We start from the raw sequence: 18,507 nt of genomic DNA, 5'->3' as shown, positions 1-18,507 counted from the left end.
CTTGCCGAACTTGCCGATGCCGAAGCTGCCGAAGCGATCCATGCGCTGCCCCTGGAGATGGAAATTGCGGACCTATCCAGTGAGATTGGACGAATAATGGGAGATCCCGCATGAGTGTTGCATCAATTTAAAGTTGACCGCAGCCGATAGCCACCGGCAGCCATTCCTCGGTCGTTTAGCTTGTCTGAGCGTCTGGAGTATTTATTGCGTGAATACCCAGGGCAGTGCTCTCACGAATCCAACCTCCAACTAACTTAATTTCCGAGCATTATGAAGCTGCAGCAATTGCTCGCTGCCACTGTCTGTGGGGTATCCACCTGTGCCTCGGCAGGTGTGGACGAAGCCACGCAGTTTACTCTGACCGTATGTTGTTTCACCAGCCTTGATGCTTTTGCGAAATATATATTGACTGTCAATCCAGTATGGATACCCGCTCCTCCCACTCGTCCACTTCGCCGTCCCCATTCTCGAAGAGGTAAAGGGCACCAATCGCTTCAAACATATGAGAGAACTAGCCACATCAGCCTTCCACGACGTTGTGCGCCCCAATGTGGACACTTTATACTCGACTGCTGTTATTGATCTATCGCACCATGACGTGCTTGTTGACGTCCCCGTCGTCGAGGATCGGTACTGGGTGTTTCCTTTCTACGATGCGTGAGCACCTATAAAGGCCTTGGGTACGTGGCTTTGTTGATTGCTGAGGATTTACCAGGTATGCCAACAACTACGCCAATATCGGCAGCGTGACGAACAGCACAGCTGGCACGTATATCTTGCGGTATAACGCAGACCATGACCACAAGCCCGGTGTCCAGCTCTGCGGCGAGAAAGAGAAAGGTTCTCGGGTGAAGTGCGACAGGCACATCCAGGGCTATGTCAACGCCCCAACACCATACGGCATCATCGTCACCCGGTACGCCGTCAAAGAAGGCACCCCGGCAGACCTGGCGCAGCTCCATGCTCTGCAGAACCAGTCCCATCTCCACGCTGTCGAGAAGAAGATCAAACAACCCACCGCACCACCTCTAACGATCTCCATGCTCAACTCCTCCCTATCCTCCGACCCAGCAACCAAGCTCATGCAACTAACAGCCCGCATCGCACCGCACAATCCTCCGCGCGACATCTCAGACCGAGCCCGGGTAAACCGCATGCTGAAAGAAGCCGGCGTCCACCCAGACGGAAGCTATCAGCCACCTCACGGCGTCAACCTGACAGCCGCGTACACCGCCTCTCAGAAGGAGATACTCACTGCAGTAACTCTACCCCAGAACCACATCACCATCAACCACGGCTGGAACAGTCTGGCACCCTCGGCGCAGGGTGACTATGGCACGAACTATGCAATGCGCGCATTTGTAGCTTACAGCGGGTACCTTGGCCTCGACGCATCGCAAGCTCTATACCCATCCTACAACGCAGGCACAAATAGCACGACCCTACATCTAGCCCCGAAACAGGCGTACATCTTCACCTTTGCTAGCAAGCCGCCGCTGGACAAGACCGGGTTCTGGAGTCTGACGGCCTACGACGCGGAACAGTATCTCGTTCCCAATCCGCTGGGTCGGTATGCCCTGAACAAGCAGGGGAATATCACTTACGCCGATGGATCGCGCGTTTATGGTGACGCAAGTGCCTCATCCCGTGAAGATGGCAGTTTCCAGCTGCTCGTCCAGCCGGCGGATGTGACGCCTCCGAAGAATTGGACGGCGAAGTATGGGGCCACTCCTTTTAGCGCGAGAGGATAACCTTTGACTGACGTTTGTTATAGTTGGCTCCCGGCTCCGAAGGGCGGAGGGGACTTGTATCTCATGCGTAAGTGAAGCGTTTTTGCTTGGCAGTGTCTATGCTAACCCGGTGCTTTTTAGTCCGGTTCTATGCTCCGACAGAAGGCCTGCGCAATGGTTCGTGGAGTTATCCGGTGGTGCAGAAGGGGAATGCGATAGAGGCATGATAGAGGACTTTGGTATTCGGTTTCTTGCCATCAAGTAGCTCTGTGCGATCGGCTGCAATATCGGAACAGATGCATACTCATCCGAGGAGAGCCAGTAGTTTAGACCAGAAGGACACTTCATACCCTTGAAAATGGCTCGAGCAAAGTACACCTGTATCGTTGGAAGATCACATTGCGGGGAATTTGACGAAAGACGCACCCCGCTGGAGTGGCGCGGAAGATCGCCAACCTTAGCGGGATGAATTCCTCCATGTTGGCTCTGGTGCTGTTCCTTGTCATCCGTTTCATGCAGCCAGTGACTGCCTAGACGGGGGTTGTCCCTCTGTCTCACTCCGTAGTTGAGGTGAGGACGAAATGGCGCGGTCGCAGTTCCCCACCCGCACGGACAGCTCGGGCCATGTTGCTGCATCGTCGAGCAGAGATCTCTCCCGCTCAGGCCTGGACCGTGCCGGAGATCTGGGCTCGGCGCGGAGGTGTAGTCTAGACCTTTGCGGATGAGGGTGGTCAAGATGAAGATGTTGAGGATGTAGACCAGAGTTACGAAGAAAGAGTATACACAGAGAAATCTAAACTACGTCGATCGGATCCACTCGCTCCACCCAGCATCATCGATCACGAAGTCTAGAGTAGGACCGCGTGTGTCACCACTTTCAAGGATGTAATCCTATGTGGCTTCCCTGTTTCTGTCTTCCCCTCTTTCATTGCCCCTCCATCTTTCTCTCGCTCCCTCTCTCTTTCTCTTCTCCATCTTCCCATTCCCCTCCAGCACATCCCCATCTGATTCCATCCCTCAACCATGGCTACCCCCACCGAGCAGCGTCGCGAGCGACGACCTTCCGTCGGCGTGCCCATTGCTGATCTCCACGGCCCTGTCGGTCCGGGCTTCAGTCGCCCCAAGCACAAGCGCACCTTCACCGGATTTGGTCCCTCGGAGATCAAGCACGTGGAAGCGAGCATTCCAGAGCCCCTGCGCGAGGCGTGAGTAGTATACCGACCTAATGGTGGATTCGTTCGAGCTGACTGGTGCCTGCGTTGGGTGGTGTAGCTGGCGGAAATATGTATGGCCTTCCCTCCTCGAGTGCTTACCTGCATGATGGAAGGAATTGGCACTAATCGGATCTAGTCTGCGGCGGGATTTAACAACAGAGAAGAGTTCGAGGCAGGTCCCTACATTTGGATGGAGCGTTGAATTTTCCGACTGACTCTCGCCCGCAGAAGGAGCTTGTGCGTCACATTGAGACGACGCTGGCTCGGTCGCTGTACAACTGCGACGAAGGGTATGTATTTCTCCGATGCGGCCAGCCAATGTTCCTGACTCCTGCAGTGCCGCGTACTCCGGAACTGCACTTGCTTTTCGAGACCGATTGATCATCGATTGGAATAAGACGCAACAGCGCCAGACCTTTAATGACCAGAAAAGAGTCTACTGTGGGTTTCAGCACGCTGGGCACGTGGAGATCGTGTGTCTGACTGGTTCTTTCTAGACCTGTCACTCGAGTTCCTGATGGGACGGGCGCTGGATAATGCGATGTTGAATGTGGGCTTGAAGGATGCAGCTCGAGGTGGGATTGCGCGATGATCCGTGGGACGAACCTGGCTAACAGTTCGAAAGACGGCTTGAAGGATCTGGGTTTCCGCATCGAGGATGTCATCGGGCAAGAACATGACGCTGCACTGGGCAACGGTGGTCTGGGACGCCTGGCGGCCTGTTTTCTGGACAGCATGGCGACCCTCAACTACCCTGCCTGGGGGTACGGATTGCGATATCGGTATGGCATTTTCAAACAGGAGATAGTAAATGGCTACCAGATGGAGGTCCCGGACTACTGGCTCGACAACAATCCCTGGGAATTCCCGCGCCATGAGATCACCGTTGATATCCAGTTCTATGGTTGTGTTCGCAAATACCAAGATGAAAATGGTAAGATCATGCACTCATGGGAGGACGCAGAGATTGTTCAAGCCGTGGCATACGACGTTCCCATCCCGGGATACGGCACGAAGACTACCAACAATCTCCGCTTATGGTCCAGCAAGGCCAGCAGTGGCGAGTTTGACTTCCAAAAGTTCAACGCCGGAGATTACGAAAGTGCTGTGGCCGATCAGCAGAGGGCGGAGAGCATTTCCGCCGTCCTCTACCCGAATGATAACTTAGAGCGTGGCAAAGAGCTTCGGCTGAAGCAGCAGTACTTTTGGTGTGCCGCGTCGCTGTACGATATTGTTCGGCGGTTCAAGAAGACCAAGAGGGCCTGGAGCGAGTTCCCGGACCAGGTGGCAATCCAGCTCAATGACACACACCCAACGCTTGCCATTGTTGAGCTGCAGCGCATTCTGATTGATAAAGAAGGTCTCGAATGGGATGAAGCATGGAACATCGTGACCAAAAGTTTTGGATACACCAACCACACCGTGCTGCCCGAGGCGCTGGAGAAATGGTCTGTCCCGTTACTGCAGAATCTGCTACCTCGCCATCTGCAAATTATCTACGATGTGAACCTGTTCTTCTTGCAAATGGTTGAGCAGCGGTTCCCCAAGGACCGAGAAATGCTATCACGAGTGTCTATCATCGAAGAGTCGCATCCGAAGATGGTCCGCATGGCGCATCTGGCCATTATCGGGTCCCACAAGGTCAACGGGGTTGCAGAGCTGCACTCGGATCTGATCAAGACTACGATCTTCAAAGATTTTGTGGAGATCTATGGACCAGACCGGTTCACCAACGTGACGAACGGCATCACGCCCAGACGCTGGCTGCACCAAGCCAACCCGCGACTGTCCGCTTTGATTGCAGAAAAATTAGGCGGATACGAATTTTTGACCGACCTGACCCTTCTGGACAGGCTCGAGTCTTTTGTGGATGACAAGAATTTCCGGGCAGAGTGGGCAGAGATCAAGTCAGCAAACAAACTGCGTCTGGCCCGGTATATCAAGGAAACGACCGGGTTCAGCGTGAACCCCGACGCTCTGTTTGATGTGCAGGTGAAACGTATTCATGAATACAAGCGGCAGCAGCTGAATATCTTCGGAGTGATTCATCGGTACCTCACCATCAAGGCCATGTCGCCCGAGGAGCGAAAGAAAGTTGTGCCTAGGGTCTCGATCTTCGGGGGCAAGGCGGCGCCAGGCTACTGGATGGCAAAGACAATTATCCATCTGATCAACAAGGTTTCGTTTGTGGTCAACAATGACGCGGAGGTTGGTGATCTACTGAAGGTCATCTTTATTGAGGACTACAATGTCAGCAAAGCCGAGATGATCTGTCCAGCCTCGGATATCAGCGAGCACATTTCCACAGCGGGAACGGAGGCGAGCGGCACAAGCAACATGAAGTTCGTACTGAGCGGGGGACTGATTATCGGAACGTGTGATGGTGCCAACGTAAATATTTCTCTACTGCATATTTTCTCCTGCCGCGTACTAACCCAGCTAGATCGAAATCACTCGCGAAATCGGCGAACAAAACATCTTCCTCTTCGGCACCCTCGCCGAAGACGTCGAGGACCTGCGCCACCGACACGTCTATGGCAAGACGTTCCAGATAGATCCCCATCTCGCCAAAGTCTTCGAGGCCATCAAGGGCAACATGTTCGGCGACGCGGGCGACTTCTCTGCACTTACAGCATCCATCGAGGAACACGGCGACTTTTATCTCGTATCTGACGATTTCAACTCCTACATTACCACGCACGAGATGGTGGATGAGGCCTTCCAGAACCAGGAGGAGTGGCTGGCTAAGTCGATTACGAGTGTTGCGCGCATGGGCTTCTTTTCTACGGACCGTGTGATTAATGAGTATGCGGATAGTATTTGGAATGTGGAGCCGCTGGAGGTCGACAAGGATTAGAAGTTGTGTTTGTTTTGTGTTTCTGTTGGTGACTTTGTTTCTTTCCATTCATGCCTACCTCATTATAACTACAGAACTAATATTGCTTTTTATCCATCTGCTTATTTTACTCTATATGCACCTGTACGTTGCGGATTTCCTCTGCCAGGTGGGGCTTGCTAATCCGGGCGGCCGCCCTTTCCGTAACGGTGCTCACCCCCTAGCTCACTAAGTAGAAATATAGGCTTAGATCTAATAGCTTAAATAGAGCCATAATAAAGGATCTCTCAACTATAAGAGGTTGGAATATAGGAAGGTGCTAGTTTGGTAACAACTCCTCGAACTTGGGTAATATTAAAACCGCTAGGTACAGGAGAAAAGAGATTAGAAAATCCTTAATCTTAGAAAGGAAGAGCTAGTATAGTTAAGAAAAGGCGTTTAAACTCACGCTCTAAGTTTGATTATACTACAGGTTGTACGAATTGCAATAACTATGTCCTATATTAAGGAGCTCACCTTTAACGAAAAGCTTCTTTTCGTGTAAGACCTATAAGATTAATGCACCTATGATTTTAATGTGGTTTACCTTCTAAATGAAAGCCCGATCTAAGGGGTTTATCCTACAAAAGGTTGCTAACTGAGTATTACGTCCCTACTTTCAAAATCATATAGCCTATACTAAATCTACTAGCCTAAGGAAATTTAATAGAAGTGCCTACATTCACAAATGTATTCGGCGTGAGAAGGCTTTCGACCTTTGAACATTAGAATCGAGGGTGCATTTTTGTTACGAGTGTATGGAGTGGTTTGAATCAAACTAATGGCGAGATCATTCCAATTTTCATCTGTAGACATAGCAAACTAAGCACTACGAAATGATCACACCGTCATTCGCCCCAGATACTACCCTCGCACACACAAGAAGATTTAGCAGCAACCCCCGATTCAGGTAGCCTCTAAGCCTTCTATAGCAGAGTGCTCCCATCTGGATCAAGGACTTTCGCTAGCTCCGAGACTTCAGTATGACCACGCGTCGTTTTCATTCGGTGACACCAGGTCAACTGCTTTCCTTCTCCCTTGTCGCTTGGTTCGAAGAGGAACTCGCCGCCAACCTGCCGAGAATCACCTCCTTTGGTTCCTAGCCCACTAGGAATGTGCTTTAAGGCTTGTCCGATTGACTCGACGATATTTCGTACTAGACTCTTGCGAATATAATCTGGGCGGGTTCCCATAGAAAAAGAATTTACCATTCCAAGGTCATCATATAGTTTGCGAGTTGGATCTGCGAAGATTGGGAATAGACAGCCTGTTTTGGTAGCATAAAAATCGATCAGACTAGGGTCGCCACAGCCGACAATAGAGATTGATGTGCTGGCTGGCAGGCGTTTTAGATCCTCTAGTCGAATTGAATTTGAGAGGGTAGTAAGGAATTCCTGGCAGCTCTGCGGTAGTAGAAGAATATTAGTAAAAAGGTAACTCATAACTATAACTTAAGCAAGCTAGGCCTAATAGGATAGATATAGGTAGCTTACCACACAGAAAAAGTGCCGGACAAAGATCACTAGTACGCGGGAGGCGGAATCGGGCCCATCGTAGAGACTCTTGAACGGATGAGCGTTGCCCTTGCGATCCAGTACGGTATAATTCTCGACTTTCTGACAAGCATCTGGGGATGGCAGATCATCACTAATCACTCGCGCATTGGTTCTAGAACCAAACGGTTTGCTGTTCTCACTCGCGGATGGTATCGTCGCTGTGGTATCTGCTCCGCCATTTGGCACCTCCGACGGCTTCGAGTCGATTTCACTTGTCATGATGTTGATATGTCCCTTTATGCGTGGGAATGACGTGGCGTAGCGCTAGCAAAGATGATGAGGGGGGGGCCAAATCGGTAGTCACGTGTAGATCACCATGGCAGATCTGCACCTATACGTACCGGATTTTCCCTGGGAGGTGAGGCTTTCCTCTCTAGGCTGCCGTTGCTTCAATAAGGGCGCTCATGGTCTGGCTCACTGAGTAGATTTCAGCACGCACACAGACTCAGGATATTACCATAAATTCGTATAATTATTTATCTTCCTTCCTAGCTCTAATTGGTCATTACGTTGTTGCGAATTTGCTCTATTAAACCACGTCCCTTTGTGCCGAGATCCATTTTCTTAGTTACCTTGACGTACGTTTTAAAGAAGGATAATATGGTGTCTCGTGATATCCTATGTGTATGACCACCATGGCTTGTTGCTAGAGCATATTGCGTTATTAATCAATTGCTGGGTAGCTAGCCGCCTCCATTATATGGGATATTTGTGGACCAGTCAACTTCCACCAGTATTCTAAATCCGTGTCGGTAAGCGCAAGCTATTGTGAAACAGCCTCTCACACGGGGGACGAGATTGTTTTTGCCACTGCCTGGTCAGTCATGTCCTTGACAGTTGGTAGTGAATTCCACTAGGACTCCATCTAGAGCCTGCTGCTCGAAGCGACCCGGCATGTATAAAATAGGACAGAGTTTCGGGGACACGGGTATCATTATGTGGGACCGGGAACGCCCGGTCGGGGACTCTTTATGCACCTTTCTTGAGACAAAGAAACAACATAACGTTGGTGGAGACCTCAGGAGGCACAGCAAGGACCTTATTTGATGATAAGGTTACAGATAGGTAACCAGGGAATAATTCAGCTTTCGGTGCGGACGGTTGCGAGCTGTGTACGTTGTTAAATGATCTGTATATTACTTATATCTAAGCTAGTCAAGAAAGGAAAAGAGGATAAGTCCAAAAGAGTCGGGAATGGCGCCACTGGCCTGATCTTCAAAGGTGGAATTTCGCCCGAGGGGTGGGCTGCCTTGCCTCTTATTGCACACATTCTCTGGCGATCTAATGTGGAGGTCCAAGGGACAGGGCACAACAACCTTCGGTAATCATCGACGTTACCAGTTTCAGCTAGAGTCCGGGCATAGGCGAAAGTCCACTTAAAGTCCGGCGACTTAAGCCCGACTCGCACCGGAGGCATGCCAGTATCAAATCACGGCAGCTACTCTATAGGTACCACCATAACACCTAACAAACGAAAAGCTTCACTGTTTATACTCAATCATGGCTTCTAGGCCCGTTATCCTCGTCACTGGCGCCAACCAGGGCCTTGGCCACGAAGCCCTCAAAGCACTGGCCCAAGCGAACAAATACCACCTTGTCGCTGCCGCCCGCTCGCAGTCAAAGGCCGACGAGGCTGTCAAGGTCATCGCATCTGAAACTGGCTCGGACTCTGCAAACTTAACCCCCGTTGTTATCGATTTGGACAATGATGAGTCCATCTTCGCCGCTGCTGCAATCGTCAAGGACAAATTCGGCCATCTCGACGTTCTAGTGAACAACGCCGGCATTAATCGCTCTCCTAACGACAATGCCACTCTCCGCGAGAACCTCCGCGCCGTGTTCGAAACGAATGTTTTCGGCGTCGCGGTCATGAACGAGACCTTCCTGCCGCTGATCCGAGCGTCTATATATCCGAAACGCCGCATTGTCACTGTCACCAGCGGCCTGGGCATGTTCGGTGTCGCCCTTACGGAAAGCTCTCCGTATAACATCTGGAAGTACAAAGTTCCGGTTTACCGCAGCAGCAAGTCAGCCATCAATATGCTCGCAGCCGTCGACACTATCACGCTTCAAGACGAAAATATCCCGACTGTTCTCGTCGAGCCTGGATACTGCCGGACGGCGTTTGGAGGATTCCAAGGCCATAAGGACGCCGATCAGGGTGGCAAAGTTATCGCGCGTGCTGCTGTTGAAGGGGATAACAAAGATCTGTTTCTGAAAGTTGTCGATGATGAGGGCAAGCATGCCGAGTTCGGCTGGTAATGCATTCGTGCACTGTCTCTTTGCTCGTAGTTGCCGTCCATGCCCTCCACTACAGAACGAGCTTAGATATAAGATGTATGGTAGAAGTACATGAATCGTGAATGGATATGATCTACTATTGTTAAGCTGTCCTTTAAGTGAAAGATCCAAAGTAGTACTACACGTATTGGTTTAAGGGCCTATAGCCCAGACCACCATTAAATATAAAAAATGGGTATCGTACTAACTGACTATGCTCCTTTATATAGAAATGAAGAACTCCTTTCCTGCCAGGAACTCCGGTCGAAGGGAGGAAACACAGAACAAGCCAGCAGTGTGTGGGTTAGGCAGGGCCACCGCAAAACAGTCTTCACCAATTCTGAGACTTACCTAGATGCTTGGACTTGAAGGCAATGAAGCAGCGGGCAAAGTAGCAAATCCGGCATAGGATTCACTTGAAATGACCATCCCCGACCAAAGCCGGTGCCCGGGTTCCCGAATCAGCGCCTAAAGGTTGGCTGGCCACCAAGGCTATCATGGATCCATTCTTTTGGGTAGAGCGAGCTCTCACTTGTAAAGTATTGTTTGTGTCTAGCAACACACATTCTGTAGTGCTGCAACCTTCTCTTTCATCATGACCAGTCGTCTCACATCACGTATCGCCATAGACACAGGCTCATCGTCCGGCCTCGGCCGATGTATCTCGCTCACGCTTGCGGCTGAAGGCGCTTCTGTGGTTTGTGCAGATCTGAAATCTATCGCGCGGCCTGAGATCCCCGAAGAAGGCGCCATCAAAACCCACGAACTCATTAGGCAGAGTGGCGGGAAGGCCATCTTCGTGGATAGGGCGATCAGTGAGTGGATTAGGTTACTCAGGTGAGCAGTCAGTGAGTGCTCAGTGAGCAGACCATTCTAATTATGTGATGCTCCGTGAGCAGACCTGGCCGCTCAGCGCCGTGCTCAGTTCTACTCAGGGAGCAAGCAGTGAGCACTAAAACGGAAAGAGCAAGTCAAGACGTGCCAGGCATTATCCGGTGTATATGCATTATGTACTGGGCCATGCAATCTATCCATCTATCTACCAAATCTCAAGCCCAAAGCATACAAGCGAAGAAAGTAACAAAGCACAAGGCGAGAGCCAAAAAGCTCAAGCAGCAATAGATGTTTCATCGCCCTCCTGAATAGTCTGCGGTTTATAATCCGAGAATGTCTCGGGCCAGAGGAACATCTTCTCCTCCCTAGAAGGCGTCGCAGCAGCCATAAGCGTAGGAACCTAATCGATCATTAGCGAATCCACAACATGCACTGCAAACGAAAATGACCAAAAACATACCGCTTCCTTACTGGAAATCCGTCTCCACAGATTAGCCCGTGGGTTAAACCTAACCGGCAGCCCGCTTCCACCTGTCTTACTCTGATCCTCGGCACTAATCGCCTGAATCTCGGACTTGATATCAGAGAAGGTATCGAACGGCGTATACTCAATGTCGTGCTCGCGACAGTACTCCTCAAGCCGCAGACCACGGCGTGCAAAGAGGACATCTGCTTCGCGCGCGGCGGCGAGATCGGACACGCCGTCGCCGATGAATACGATCAGTGGGATTTCGCCGGCAGAACAGGCTGCTTCAGCCTCGGCCCGGGCTTCGTTTACGCTGAGCGCCTTGTCGTGGCCTAGCTCGGTGTCGTGTCGCCAGATGGGTTTCCATTGTGAGCCGTCGGGGTTGATGACTGCATCGTTGGCGACGATGTCGATTGCGGCGGACTATACAAATCGGGTTTTGTGAGCAAGTGGTTCATGCACCATCCACACGGAATCAAAACACTAAAGAAAAGAGAGAAAAGAAGGAAAGACGAGAAGAACATACACTATCTGCACCCAAAAAGGTATCCAATACCCGTCTCAGCACAGGCTTCAAGCCAGCACTGATAACATGGAATGGAAAGCCGTTTTCCACGCAATACTGATGGAACTCCCGGAAGCCAGGATCAATCTCGAGCGTCTTCTCCATCACCTTGAACCCGTCATCGAAGGGGATATGCAGCGACCCCCACATCTCCTCGGAGACCTCCCTGAAGGACCGCTCGCCGGACTTGATCTGCGCATCGAGTTTGTTGCGCGCCTCGGCGCCGCAGCCGTGTGTATCGAAGAGGATGTGGCCCGTGTCTTGTTTGAAGATTGTGCCATCGAAGTCTGGGGTTTTCTCTGTTAGTACCTTTTTTTCTAAAAATAAAATAGAATAGAATAAAAAACAAGTTTTGGGGCTGAATTTATATTGCTGTAGGTAGGAGAGGGAGGTGGCAAGGTGAATGATCTGCTGATAGGCGCATACATACCGGAGAAAATGATGATATTTCGCTTTGAGTTAGCGGTATTGGTGTTGGAGATAGCCATTTTTTCTTTTGTTTTATGAGTGAGAGAGAGAGCAGATTAAGGACTTAAGAGAGTTGAATGTACAATGATGAGATTCAATTGAGAGAGAAAATGGATCCAATGTGCTTTGTAAACCGGATTTCATCCACAACTATAAGGGAAAACCCCTTCGTGGCAAACAAGATAAAGCCCCCGGTATGACGTCGAGAGGAAAGCCACAGTATGGAGTGGGTCGGGGTGGAACAATTGTTACAATGTCGTGCAAAACTCGGCCCGGGCGTGTGCGCGGTGAGTGGTCGGTGAGTGGCGAAGACTCAAGCTGCGGGCCCGAGCCAGCCCGAATTGAGATGCCGATGATGAGTAAGACGATCAAAAAGTGAAAAGGGCTCATCATACATTTCTACAGACGACTGATTGACGGATGGACGGTATATACATGATTGTTCAGGACGTCAGCTCGGCTACGCGGCGCTGCAGTTCTGGGACAGCCCGGAGCTGGAGCTCGAGTTCGTCTTTCTCGCTGTTGGATGCATTAGCCCGCAGGTCAAAGATGGTGGCGAAATGTAATAGTGCACTTACTCTTCCAGTTTCAACCGTCGCTCCCAGTCCAGCCCCGTGAAGATGTATCCTCCCTGGCCGTCAAACTGGAGAATCTTCTTGTGGTACTTCCACAAACTGCGTCGGTGCGAGACAGTCATAAGCGTAATCCCGAGCTTCTTCGCCGTCTCGTACATGACTTTCTCAATCTCCAGCGTCACAGAAGATGTGCATTCGTCCAGGATAGCAAATTGCGGGCGGTGGTAGAAGAGCCGGGCCATGGCGATGCGCTGCTGTAGACCGCCCGATAGCACGTCGCGCCACTCCTCTTCGGCGTCCCAGCCATCAGGCCGGTCTACAACAGAGGCGATCTCGACAACGGACAGAATCTCATACAGATCCGCGTCAGTGACACCCTTGGCGCGCATCTCGCGCACACCATCGGGATAAATCACCTGCTGGCGCAGCGTGCCGCGGGACAAGTACGGCCGCTGCGGGATGTAGAAGATGCTCTCGAACCGCGGTTTCTTGACCGTGCCTCCGTAGACAGGCCAGAGTCCGCCCAGAATTCGAAATAGAGAAGATTTGCCGCACCCGTTGGGTCCGACAATGAGCAGATGCTCGCCTGGGTGGACCGTGAACGATAGCTTGCGCACCAGAACGTCTCCGTTCGGGGAGACGATGGGTACGTCAGTGAACTCGATCGAGTCGCTTTCCTTGACCTCGCCCCGACCCGACAGCACGGCCGCATTTTCTTCGGTGGATGCCGACGAGACGAGCTTCTTCTCGAATCGTCCAGCCACCAAGTCATCCATGACTTCCAGTAGGGACGAGACGCGGGACGTGTACCCAGCCAGCTCGGAAATCTCCTTGTACGAGAACATCAAGCGACCAAAGGCGTCTGAGGATGATAGTAGCATCCTCCGGTTTGTGACGAAACCTATTTATAGTCAGTTTGGGATTCTCCTTAGCAGGAATTGAACTTACTTTCTGTGCGATCTCCCATACTCTGGGTGATTTGTCCGGGAATCTTGAAGAAGACCGGCAAACTGCACAGAACCAGACCCAACGCACCCCAGAAGTACTTAATGACAAAGTCTTCCATGAAACCGTGGTAAAGACGTCGGCGTAGGATTCGGTTCACATGCTTGATCAGGGTGAAATAGCCCTTGTCCAGAGTATCTTTCTCGGCCTCGTGGCCATGATACAGAGCCACCTCCTCGCTATAGTCGATTAGTCTCGAATGGAGGAAACGGAACTCGCCTTCCAGGCGAGCCTCATCCGCGACATATTTGCCGAACGGGGGTGTCAGCATGCGCATCACATTGGCCGACAGCTGCACCAGCAGACTCATAATGAATAGCCCCTCACCACCAACATTCTTGGACAGAGAGTAGTTGTAAATGCACATGTCAAGGATTGGCTTGGCCAGGTTGGAATACAGCTCTGCTAGGCTGTCAGAGAAGCGCGACACATCAACCGTCACAAGCTGGTCGGGGTTCTTGATCCGATCATCGAGGGCGGAGATCGCATAAAAGGTCATATTAGACAGGTATTTATCGTGTATATAATCGGTCAGGCGTTTCCGATAGCTGAGGGAGAGTTTGCATTGATGGTATGAGAGCTGGCATGGTCGCATTAGCAGGGGTAGCGCACCCAAGGTCAGGCGAACTTACCATGGAATTCGTGAAAGTAGCAGGAACCGCAACAATCATCCACCATACAAGCCCCAGCAAGAAGTCCTTACCCTTGCCGCGCACGAGGTTACTGACGAGCCTGCCGTCCAACTCGGCGACATACAGACTCAGGAGCGTGCGGAGGACTAGGAAAACGCTGTGGCTAACCAGCAGCCGTAGCTCCTTGCTGCGCCATCCGGGGATAACAATGCGGAGCAAGCGCAGCAAATGCTTGAAGAATTCACGGTTGATCTCTACCCGCTTTTTGCGCGGCTGCTCCTCGTCGAGACCGGTGGTTCCGGGTTGGCGGCGCAGCTCGACCTGCCGCTGCGACGCGGCTTTTTGTTCAGAGATGGCATTGTGGATACGTTTGGCAAGAGCGGCAAAGAGGGCGAGGTAGACGGCGCGCGAGATGCGGGTGCGGTGTTGGAGATAGAGGGAGGTAAGGCTGGAGAAGATCCGCTTGACGGAGCGCTCAGGCGGGAGGAGTTTGGACTGGGCGGCCATGGCGAAGCGAAGGAAAGCAAGCAGGTCAGCCCGAGTTGATATGAGCCTGCATTCCGAAATAATAACGATAATAATGAATGAGTTGGGTGTGGGTGTAAGAAAGACGAACAAGGAGGTGACCGTGAGAAGGAGGAATGACGGAGCTGACATGTGATGCCCCAGAGTGTGGGGAAGGACAGCCGAGGTGACCAACTACAGATAGTCACTACACTGCCCAGTGATTTATTATTACTTTATTGTACACAGAAAGTACCTGTTTCTAGAAAAACTGCAGCACCCGCGCCCGGTGTTGTACAAGATTATCGTGCTCGCGGAGCAACTGCGCCAGTCGGTTGTGTTTCCACCCCAAACCCTCATCCAAAATCAGATGCGTATAGGCGAAGACACTGGCATCAAACAGCCCTGGCTTCGGCCGCCCAAAGAAATGCTCATCCTTCCCCAGAAGGGTTGATAGCGCCTCAAACGCACCCGCGGCATCCGCCTCCAGATCCACAGCATCAATATACCGCGACGTGCGGAGGAGTTCATCGCGGGCCGCCTGTTGGAGCTGGACACCGAGAGCAGTCCGAACAACCGAGCTCGTAGTTGCAGGGTCCACGTAGAGCCGCCGTGCCACGGCCTCGAAGTTGGCAGGGTCAAGATACAGCATGTATAACTAGAGCCCACCAGTCAGTATGTTTCATTTCGAGGTGTAAATCAGATCACACATACCCAGGCACTCCGTATCCGCTGGTCCAGCAGAGAAGCATATACCTCGAACCGGAGGTTCAATTGTTGCTCCTCCTCACAGTGGACCTGTTCAATGGCCCATTTTTGGAGCTTGTGTGAAGGGATCGGGACAAGAGTGTCCTCGGGGGATGACGGAAGGAGGAAAGGCAGAGCACCAGTCGGCGATGCGTGATTGTTGGAAGGGGTAGTTTTGAAGTCAATCCCGACAAATTTCAGGTAGGCCTATGGCGACGCTGGTCAGCGCGAATGGATGCATGAAAATCGACTAGTAAGCCAACCAACCTGCCACTTGAGACATTGTGGATTGAAAGACGGCCGACCACGTCGAGCACCCGCTGCATCGGTGAAGACAAACAGCTGGTTGCCGGTAGCTTGGGACAGGGCGTGTTGCGGAAGGGCGTCCGCTGGGTATGTGGTCAGAGGGAATTTGTCGAAAAGCTGCTTGATGGGTGTTGGAACGGTAAAGAAGGAGCGAGGGTTGTCCGGTGGTGGACTGGCCTCGGAGCCTTTGGGAGGCATGGCTGTGAATCCCTTGGAAGTAGAAGAAGAACAACATTTAGTAATGACAGGACAATCCCGGAACTGCCTCAGGCCGATTACGTAATTGACCAGGCACCGCATCCATGGGTCCCCGCACTCTTTTTCTCGTTCTTCTTTGCTGCGTTTGGCATGAAAGAACAAAAGAACAAGAGTGGTCACGGTCTCTTCTGATTTCGTATGATCCAACGACCCTCCTTCCTTCCCACCCTGTTTTGTCTCGCTGCCTGCTCGATCATCACAGGCTCCGCCCCGCGTCTGCTGCCGGGACGATGGTTTTTTGCCGCCCTGTCGTTTCCCGATCACACTGGCCGTGAAGCTGTTCTGTGACGCCGAGTCACTCTCGCGAAAGCCAAATACCGATCAGTCCTGCATTGCAAACCGTGAGGACGTTGTGATATCGCCTGGTCCTCGCGCAAACCATTTGAGATCAGCATTTGCGACGGACGGAACCGCTCCGCCGTACTTTTGCGGTACTTGAAACACCCGACCCGAGACAAATATTCTTCCGTGACAATGCCTCTCGACGAAGAAGGAGCCAAATGGTCTTGGTAGGTTTCCATGCACATACTTCCGGATATGCCCGGACTATGCTAACAGCCGCTCTTGCATGCAGTGAACCATGCATCCGCGGCCACCGATCCTCCAAATGCCAGCACTTCGACCGGCTCATGATGAAAGTTCCCAAAGCAGGGCGGCCACTGGCAAAGTGCCCTCACCCCAAGGGAACCTGCAGCTGCCAGAAGACCTATGCCGTCATGGTCCGGATTCCGAAAGGTAAAGCTTTCCAATCCTTGAAAGTTGTTGAAGTATCCCTAACTCCGGCAGGCTCAGGATGTCTTTGTCGACCACTGTACAACGTCCCCTTGGATGCCAACGGCGAGCCACAATCGACCCCGTCTACTATGGCTCCAATCGCGTCGCCCACGCCGGGCAAAATCCAAAAGTCGGGAAGAAGGCAAAGCAGCCTCCAGGCAGCACCCGAGAACATCGCCAAGGCCTTTGATGCTATGCCTGGTCCGGTCAATCTGAAATTCGAAAACGATGCGACAAACCAGTTATTCAACTTCGCATCTCAGTCTGACTTGGATAGCGCGCACACCTCCACCAACCACGATATCAGCGACCAAGCATCATCTGATGCCACACAAATCGCCAACGGCGCTCCGCAGCCGACACAACAGGGATCCGCGTGCTGCTCCCGGAAATCTCAGACACCTGCACCAGCCCCAAATGGATCCTGCTGTGGAAAATCCGCAACTTCCTCGGCAGACGACTTCGCGCTCTCAGGCTTGCCGGAGCACAATAATGTCCAGCATTCATCATGGGACAACATGTCTTATGAACATTTTTCAGCCCCGCAGATGTCTTCCTGGCAGACGTCTCCGCGTGGGCAATTTATGGAGTTCGGGATGAATGAAGCTCAACCTCAACCAACGTCTTACATGAACGGACACAAACAAAATATGTCTACGCCACAGTCGATGATGTACCCAGACCAACTCTCTGGACTTGGGATTAGTCAAACTGCCTTTCCAATGCAGCCCCAAAACGCCTCCAACAAAACAGTTGGTGGTGAATCCTGCACCGAGTGTAACTGTGGAGACGATTGCCAATGCCTAGGATGTTCCGTGCACCCCTTCAACAATACAACTCGACAGCACGTACAAGAAATGGGTGTCATTATGACTTTCGACAGTGGTGATCAGACCCCGGACGGCGTTGCCAGCGCCTATCAGTCCTCGCAATTCCCAGGAGGCACAACCCCGTTAAACCTCTCCTTCATGCAGCACACACCCTCAATGGATCCTAGTGCTCAGCAGGACTACGCCTTTGAGCCTTACTCAGACCCCAGCTCTAATCTTTCAACCGGCTATTCTTCTCCTCTGCCGGCAAATTACCCATTCAGCCAGCAGTTGATGCACCCTTCCGAGTACTACACCCTCGAATACCCCGTTGGACTCCCAGGCGCCTGTTCCGACATCACGGGAAGCTGTCAATGCGGCAGCGACTGCAGCTGCGTCGGCTGTCTTACGCACAGCGGCCACAACGGCGTTCCACTGGAATCGCCTGTCCCGGACAGATCCGTCGCCGGAACATCAGAGCAGCACCCTTCGTGTCATTCGGCCCCCGCAAGCCCCTCTCAACATCAAACGTCACGGATCCCAGTGCTGGATAGCAACATTTCAGTCCCGTGTCTGAGTCCGCGCACATTGGAGACATCTATGATTTAATCCGATTCGACCAGTGATCGGAGTCTCGATAACTTCACTTTTCTATCACCTATTTCTGTCATGATTGACGATACCCCCACTATGATACCCTCCCCTCTTAGACTATCTTCTCTTCACATCTTAGATAGCCGTTGTTACTTTATGATCAGCCCTTTCGGACAAAAAGGAGGCTATAATATGACACATCGGCACGTTGCATCGTTGACCTTCTTCTCAGTTTTTTTCTCAAACTCAGATAATCATCAGCCACTGAGTACTAAAATGGAACGGGAAGCTAAAGTGGCAGAGAAAATCGCCTAG

General features: G+C 51.8%; 7 protein-coding genes across 7 annotated transcripts; 4 read left to right on the top strand and 3 right to left on the bottom strand.

Annotated features, from left to right (window-relative positions):
- Positions 1-270: 270 nt before the first annotated feature.
- N7474_002125 (DUF1254-domain-containing protein) lies at positions 271-1,957 on the top strand (the record flags this gene model as incomplete). The annotated part of the gene is made up of 5 exons (XM_057193540.1): positions 271-363; positions 422-657; positions 716-1,717; positions 1,775-1,818; positions 1,872-1,957. The coding sequence occupies 5 exons, from the start codon at positions 271-273 to the stop codon at positions 1,955-1,957; spliced, it is 1,461 nt and encodes a 486-aa protein (XP_057058493.1).
- Positions 1,958-2,753: 796 nt separating this feature from the next.
- On the top strand, positions 2,754-5,801 carry glpV (glycogen phosphorylase; the record flags this gene model as incomplete). The annotated part of the gene is made up of 7 exons (XM_057193539.1): positions 2,754-2,935; positions 3,081-3,120; positions 3,173-3,234; positions 3,282-3,385; positions 3,442-3,519; positions 3,570-5,335; positions 5,388-5,801. The coding sequence occupies 7 exons, from the start codon at positions 2,754-2,756 to the stop codon at positions 5,799-5,801; spliced, it is 2,646 nt and encodes an 881-aa protein (XP_057058492.1).
- Positions 5,802-6,745: 944 nt separating this feature from the next.
- On the bottom strand, positions 6,746-7,594 carry N7474_002123 (peroxiredoxin-like family protein; the record flags this gene model as incomplete). The annotated part of the gene is made up of 2 exons (XM_057193538.1): positions 6,746-7,222; positions 7,313-7,594. The coding sequence occupies 2 exons, from the start codon at positions 7,592-7,594 to the stop codon at positions 6,746-6,748; spliced, it is 759 nt and encodes a 252-aa protein (XP_057058491.1).
- A 1,281-nt stretch (positions 7,595-8,875) lies between these two features.
- On the top strand, positions 8,876-9,637 carry N7474_002122 (uncharacterized protein; the record flags this gene model as incomplete). The annotated part of the gene is made up of 1 exon (XM_057193537.1): positions 8,876-9,637. One exon carries the CDS (start codon positions 8,876-8,878, stop codon positions 9,635-9,637), a length of 762 nt encoding a protein of 253 aa, XP_057058490.1.
- A 1,126-nt stretch (positions 9,638-10,763) lies between these two features.
- On the bottom strand, positions 10,764-12,008 carry N7474_002121 (uncharacterized protein; the record flags this gene model as incomplete). The annotated part of the gene is made up of 4 exons (XM_057193536.1): positions 10,764-10,889; positions 10,950-11,378; positions 11,482-11,837; positions 11,951-12,008. 4 exons carry the CDS (start codon positions 12,006-12,008, stop codon positions 10,764-10,766), a joined length of 969 nt encoding a protein of 322 aa, XP_057058489.1.
- Positions 12,009-12,431: 423 nt separating this feature from the next.
- N7474_002120 (uncharacterized protein) lies at positions 12,432-15,955 on the bottom strand (the record flags this gene model as incomplete). The annotated part of the gene is made up of 7 exons (XM_057193535.1): positions 12,432-12,507; positions 12,567-13,464; positions 13,512-14,148; positions 14,201-14,899; positions 15,003-15,362; positions 15,419-15,658; positions 15,719-15,955. The coding sequence occupies 7 exons, from the start codon at positions 15,953-15,955 to the stop codon at positions 12,432-12,434; spliced, it is 3,147 nt and encodes a 1,048-aa protein (XP_057058488.1).
- A 534-nt stretch (positions 15,956-16,489) lies between these two features.
- On the top strand, positions 16,490-18,207 carry N7474_002119 (copper fist DNA-binding domain-containing protein; the record flags this gene model as incomplete). Its single annotated transcript, XM_057193534.1, has 2 exons — positions 16,490-16,524; positions 16,590-18,207. 2 exons carry the CDS (start codon positions 16,490-16,492, stop codon positions 18,205-18,207), a joined length of 1,653 nt encoding a protein of 550 aa, XP_057058487.1.
- Positions 18,208-18,507: the final 300 nt, after the last annotated feature.

The sequence above is a fragment of the Penicillium riverlandense genome, assembly GCF_028828495.1.
Source record: "Penicillium riverlandense strain IBT 135883 chromosome Unknown utg000001l_segment0_segment0, whole genome shotgun sequence".
Taxonomy (NCBI): Eukaryota; Fungi; Ascomycota; class Eurotiomycetes; order Eurotiales; family Aspergillaceae; genus Penicillium; species Penicillium riverlandense.
The sequence above is the reverse complement of the archived record's forward strand: the minus strand, read 5'-3'. Positions and strand labels throughout refer to the sequence as shown.